The 7,020-nt window shown below is 33.6% G+C and overlaps 1 protein-coding gene across 3 annotated transcripts in view; it reads right to left on the minus strand.

Moving 5' to 3' along the window:
- Nucleotides 1-7,020, minus strand: part of gprs (speckle type BTB/POZ protein) — a 50,956-nt gene that overhangs the window by 17,927 nt on the left and 26,009 nt on the right. For 2 of the 3 annotated variants that reach the window (XM_068379496.1, XM_068379508.1), the window contains exon 4: nucleotides 2,384-2,422. The exons of the other annotated variant lie outside the window; for it this stretch is intronic. In XM_068379496.1, coding sequence (XP_068235597.1) covers nucleotides 2,384-2,422 — 39 coding nt within the window. The remainder of the gene's footprint in view (nucleotides 1-2,383; nucleotides 2,423-7,020) is intronic. 3 annotated transcript variants of the gene reach the window in all.

The raw sequence follows: 7,020 nt of genomic DNA on the forward strand, positions 1-7,020 counted from the left end.
GACACTTTTCCGAGCTAAAAGGGCACCGCTGCGAGTCGGTACAAATCTGCGCCGACTCGCAGCGGTGCCCTTTTAGCTCGGAAACGTTTCCTGATCGCTGATTGGTTGGACGAGATAATTCTAACCAATCAGCGATCAGGAAACTTTTCCGAGCTAAAAGGGCACCGCTGCGAGTCGGTGCAAATCTGCGCCGACTCGCAGCGGTGCCCTTTTAGCTCGGAAAATTTTCCTGATCGCTGATTGGTTAGAATGATCTCGTCCAACCAATCAGCGATCAGGAAACTTTTCCGAGCTAAAAGGGCACCGCTGCGAATCGGTGCAAATCTGCATCGCTAAAAGAAATGGACTATAGTCAAACGAGATCATATAGTTTATTTATATTCCAGTAAAAGAACCAACGCATCACCATGCACACAATTAAAACCAAGAGTTGAACCATTAGGTTAGTCATGCTGCATGCACATATTTGCAGTATGCTACCTGTACTGTCACGCTTGCACGCAATTTTTTTTCTAACATATTCATGCTTCATCTATTTCATGAATCACTATTTCTAGACTTGAAGAAATTAGTCGATTTAAAAAAGGCATTTTGGACGAGTGCTTCAGGGTCGTTTAAGTGCTGGGTTGTCCACCTCACATGTTTTAGCATTTTTGTTTTAATGAAAATCGATTATTACAGGTTTAATATACGGAAATTTAAATTTGATAGATATTTTGTTGGAGTGTAAAGAATATATAGAAATATTTTGGAAAATTACACGTATCTGAAAGACTGTGGAGTATCATAATATAATTTAATGTATGCACTGGATCATAAAAGACTTCAATGTTAATGGTAGTACCTGAACATCAGTATGCTTGTAAAAAAAAAAAAAAAAAAAAAAAAAAAAAATATTGGTAGGCAGAATCACTTATTCTTTAATTTTGATGATGTGTCGGGGAACGGAGAAGAGGGCAGAGGATTTTGATCATTACACTATTGTCAGATCAAAGAGTTTTTAGCCCAGTTCTATCAAAAATTGAAACGTTCGTGGTATCTGCTAGGTTTAACATGAAAAAAAACTCATGTGAGTCAGTATAGTATGAACCATAATGGTAGAAATTATTATCAATCAGGTTGGCGTAAAAAATTCTGGGGTCAAAAAAAAAAAAATAAATAAATAAATAAAAAAAGCATCCGACCAGGAGAGACATCGTAGCGCAAAACTACAGCAAATTGTCAACACTATCTCTAAATCCATGATTATTTATTAAAATCTGCCAATTTTATGCAAATATATACAAGGGTAACTAATTTTATGATAGACTGTCAATATTCAAGTGTAGCAACAATGTTAAAATGTGAAATATGTCAAGAAATAAGTGAAAAGATTTAAGTTTCAATTGAAAATTGCCTGGCCATTCCTAAAGATTTATAGTAAATTAAGTGGAAAGACTTCATAATTTCTGAAATTTATAAGAAAGTTCTGATTTGCCATTAATTTTCAGATTCTTTCAAAATAAAACGGACTTTTTATGTGTTTTGTAGTTGATGATTTATCTCAAGAGTAAGAAAAGAAAGAAGAAGAACTCAGCCATTAATTACACAAGGAACAAAATAGATTTAAACCATTCCGAAATAAGTTATCGTACAACCTAAACTTTGTCTATTTACAACGACTATGGTTTACAATATCACACAACTATTTAAGAGCTACTATAGTCCATTTCTTTTAGCGATGCATATTTGCACCGACTCGCGGCGGTGCCCTTTTAGCTCGGAAAAGTTTCCGGATCGCTGATTAGTTAGAATTATCTTGTCCAACCAATCAGCGATCAGGAAACTTTTCCGATCATTTGCACCGACTCGTGGCGGTGCCCTTTTAGCTCGGAAAAGTTTCCGGATCGCTGATTGGTTAGAATGATCTTGTCCAACCAATCAGCGATCCGGAAACTTTTCCGAGCTAAAAGGGCACCGCCGCGAGTCGGTGCAAATATGCATCGCTAAAAGAAATGGACTATAGGCTCGTTCATTTTTAGAAAATGGAGATTTGCATGCAATAGGAGTAGGCCTATGTGCTTAGTTTCAATTCGGTCAACTACTTAGGTTTATGCGCACTTAAATCGTGAAGCTACATGCTAGTTAATTTTTATTTACTAAATTACAAGAGTGGTTCACTATTAAGTGATTTTATTGCATTTTAAAAATTCAGATTTTTTTTTTAACTGACACTTTTAGTTACGCTGGAAGAAAAATAGATGCGAGAAGTGAAAAGATATTCTTTAACCAAATGGGAGTGAGATTAATAGAGAGAAAGTGTGAGAGGAATCTGAGCACTTAAAACACTACAGGTGAAAACGAAACATACGCCATTTGATATATATATGGGATCGAATCCTACCTCAGGGATGGTGTCCAGTTTGTGCGTATAGCCGGTGCGCTGTAAGCAAACAATACAGCGCTGGCGTTAGCCTAGCCCAAAGAGCACACACACTTTCGAAAAAACTGATTATGCACTTTAAATTAAATATATTTTTTTTACACACGCATATCACTCACGCAAACACTCACGCAAACACCCACGCAGTAACTAAGAACAGCTAAAAAGGAACAGCCTCATTAAGGAATAAGACTCCGTCCAGAATGGATTTCTTGTTGGATATCACCTTTTGATCGTACACCAGATGGTGCTGGCATCATTTGAAAATTAATTTCAGATTGGTTCCTGCCCTATATACGAAAACAAACTAAAACTATCGATTTAATGCACAATGATATTTAATTTCTAAAATCGATTTCACTATGAACATTTTTCACCTTATCGAATACAGTACATTACTTTAAGATAATCTTATAATATGGCAGAAATAAATCTTTATTTTTCATACAACCTCAGCCCAAGTTGGTGTTTGTATCACAGGGAACAGTAGTTTTAATCATGGCCACCTCTTCGTCGCAAAAAAAAAAAAAAAAAAAAAAAAAAAAAAAAAAAAAAAAACACAACGATACATCCTTAGTTATAAACACCAATTTCATGTACTACAAGTTTTTATCCTCAAGCTACACTTAATGTAGAGAGGCCAAAGCGGGATTCTTTATATTTTACGTCAGGTACATACATATTACTGAACAGGACGAAGACAGACATCTAACCCATTATTTATTAAAGCCTCTTTTGATTATAAATCCATGAACATATGCATAGCACCCTTGATATTATGAATGTGGATTGGCTTGTCCACAAAGCAATCATTTCATTACCTCATTATAATCTAATACTCATTGCAGAGGTCTATATTTTCATGTTTACTTTGTGATTAAGAATTGTGTCTATGTATAGTCCATTTCTTTTAGCGATGCATATTTGCACCGACTCGCGGCGGTGCCCTTTTAGCTCGGAAAAGTTTCCGGATCGCTGATTGGTTGGACAAGATAATTCTAACCAATCAGCGATCAGGACACTTTTCCGAGCTAAAAGGGCACCGCCGCGAGTCGGTGCAAATATGCATCGCTAAAAGAAATGGACTATAGTTTCAGGCATTTCAGCTACAGGATAGAAGTGAGATCGTTAATTGCCAAAGCTGAATTTCCTTACAGTATCTTCATTAGAGCAGAGAAAATTTATAAGCCTTCATAAGAGAGAGAGAGAGAGAGAGAGAGAGAGAGAGAGAGAGAGAGAGAGAGAGAGAGAGAGAGAGAGAGTCCTGGTTTAACAAAACGTTATGAAAGGCATAGGTTAAAAAGCTCAACTACATAAAGATATGTAAATCAGTTACCCATTTTCAGGAATAAACATGGCCGACTGTATTCTGTAACATGATATAGTTTCTTAGGTCATGCTGTTGGCAATAGCGCTAGCCAAAGAAGTCCTTCCTACCAATCGTTTTCTTTACAGACTCATCCATTAGGCTGCGACACACTCTGCCTTTCCGTTTCTTAAACTGTTGAAAGGCAACTGCAAAGGATATTCGTATTCTTATATTTCATATCGTCACCCTCATAAACTAACTACCTAAGTCATTTTCTCCACTTGTTGGGAACTCAAAAAAAAAAAAAAAACCTTCTCATTTCCTAATTCTTTATATCATTGTGTTGAGTTTCAATTCACAAATTCTTAGCAGAAGAATTTGTGAATTAGAATTTGTTAATTGAAGCTCAATACAATGATATAAAGAATTAGGAAATGGGAAGGTTTTTTTTTTTTTTTATTTCCCAACAAGTGGAGAAAATGACTTAGGCAGTTAGTTTATGAGGGTGACGATATGGGGCTATAAGGATATAGTCTTAAAACCAACTTGCTTGTGAATCTATCAAACCAAAAGTTAGACAGTCACATTCTATTCCGTGGCAGGACATGGATTGGATTTATGAATTAGGACCATAAGACCCGGTACTGCAAAACCTTTCATTGCCGTGCTGCAACTATAGTCCATTTCTTTTAGCGAAGCATATTTGCACCGACTCGCAGCGGTGCCCTTTTAGCTTGGAAAAGTTTCCGGATCGCTGATTGGTTGGACAAGGTAATTCTAACCAATCAGCGATCCGGAAACTTTTCCGAGCTAAAAGGGCACTGCTGCGAGTCGGTGCAAATATGCATCGCTAAAAGAAATGGACTATAGGAAAACCAGGCAGATGCTATAAAAGGTCAGAGGTGTTTGGTTTCAGTTACAGTATCACCTGAAGAGAAACTCATCAGAACGTCATCCGGGCAAACCCAACCCCCTACTGTGGTGAGCAGACACGGCAACCTGCCCCAGTTAACACGGTCCCAGGCTGGCATAGCTCGATCTGCTGCAATGTGATTGCAAGGCAAACGAGTTACCACTGCATCAGCCATTTGAGATGTAGGACAGTAAGAAGGAAGAAAGGAAACAGGAACTGAAGTAGGCGTATAGTATAAAATAGTATATATATATATATATATATATATATATATATATATATATATATATATATATATATATATATATACTGAATATGAATATGTATGTATGTTTTTGATAATATATATCATATATAATATATATACATTATATATATTAAATACATTTATTATGTATATGATATATACTACATAGATTTTATATATATATATATATATATATATATATATATATATATACATATATATATTTATATATATATATATATATTAGATATATAGTATATAAAATTCAAGGGGCAAAGACCCGCCTAACTTAACCTAACCTTGTCAGGGAATGGCATCAATACCCTGTAACTACAAATCTGTGAGAAACAATTCTTTAGCCTTCTATATTTGTAGGATCGTGAATGAAAAAAAAAGTGCACAAAGATACACTAATATGGATATAGCAAATAAAAACATCGTGAATGAAAACTTTCTTTGTAGATTCAATACCAGATTCTTTTAATTGTATCATTTGTGATTTATTTACTACTATAATTACAGTAGGTGCAGCCTTCTAATCATCTTCACATATCAGAGAGCGCTTAATGCACACGTCAGTAGATTTTACAACCATGCAGCTTATAGATACAACTTTCTTATTAATGGAATCAAAAGTCTTTATGATATTATCAGTATGATGTTGGCAATGCAAGGAAACAAGGGTATGATATCTATAAAACAAACCTGCCAAATGTAATTGGATTAGCCCGATATTATTATCCATCTATTAACTTTCATTCTCATCATTTGTCCTGCCCATGTCCAATTCTTTTTCTTACATGTTAGAATATTCTCTTGCTTTTTTTCTGTCTCTTGGAATTATTTCTAGCATTTTTCTTTTCATAGCTCTTTGAGTTGTAACTGGCTCATGTTCTAAGGCTTTAGTAAGGCTCCATGTTTTTGATGCATTAGTTAATACTGGTAGCACTATCTCATTAAATACTTTTCTTTCTAGAGAAAGCGGTATTTTACGTTTCTTACTTTCATTTTAATTGTCAAAAGCTCTCCATCCAATGCTTATCCTTCTTTTAATTTTGGTCTCATGTCTTGGGGAAACACTTACTGTCTGCCCTAAATAAGTATGTTTATAAAAAATCTCTCGAGGTTCGTCCATAACCCAGATTTCTTGTCTATCTCCATTTTCAATGATCACTATCTTACTTTTACTCATATTCATTTTCTGTCCTACATTTCTGCTTTCTCTATTCAAATCTTCTATCAACTTTTGCAGCTCCTCGCATGATTCACTAAAAAGACCCATGTCATTTGCAAATCTTAAGTTATTAAAGTACTCCCCATTAATGTTAATTCCTACATTTTCATAGTCTAAATTCTTAGAAATTTCTTCTAGGGGCGCTGTGAATAATTTAGGAGAGGCGAGGTCTCCCTGTCTAACTCCTTTATATATATATATATATATATATATATATATATATATATATATATATATATATATATATGTATGTATATATATATATATATATATATATATATATATTCAAATATATACATGTCTATATATACTGTATATGCAGACATTAAATATAATAAATATGTGTAATATGTATGTATATATATATATATATATATACATATATATATATGTATATATATATATATATATATATATATATATATATATATATATATATATATATATACATATTACACGTATATATATGTATATATATATATATAAATATATTGTATATATATATATATATATATATATATATATATATATATATATATATTCTATATATATGTGTGTGTGTGTGAAACTATGTCAACTGATTGTCAATCACATGTACTATGTAAATGCAAAATTATGCGGAACAACTTCACTATCTAGCCTAAAGAGAATTAAAGTCACATCAGAATTTGCCTTATAAAAACGTTTCCGTGCATTACCAAAAATCATTGTACGTTAGAAAAATAAAAAGGATTTAACAGTGGGCGCAATTAATGATCTATATTTAGGTACTCTATAATATTTATCAAATTATATATTTTTTCCCTATCACACTTACCATTACTAGTTTTCTAAAAAGACATAAAAATCTTATTAACACAATAGCCCAGCAAATTCTCGTTCTGATTCAATTTAA

Source organism: Palaemon carinicauda, chromosome 1 (genome assembly GCF_036898095.1).
Source record: "Palaemon carinicauda isolate YSFRI2023 chromosome 1, ASM3689809v2, whole genome shotgun sequence".
NCBI classification, from domain to species: domain Eukaryota; kingdom Metazoa; phylum Arthropoda; class Malacostraca; order Decapoda; family Palaemonidae; genus Palaemon; species Palaemon carinicauda.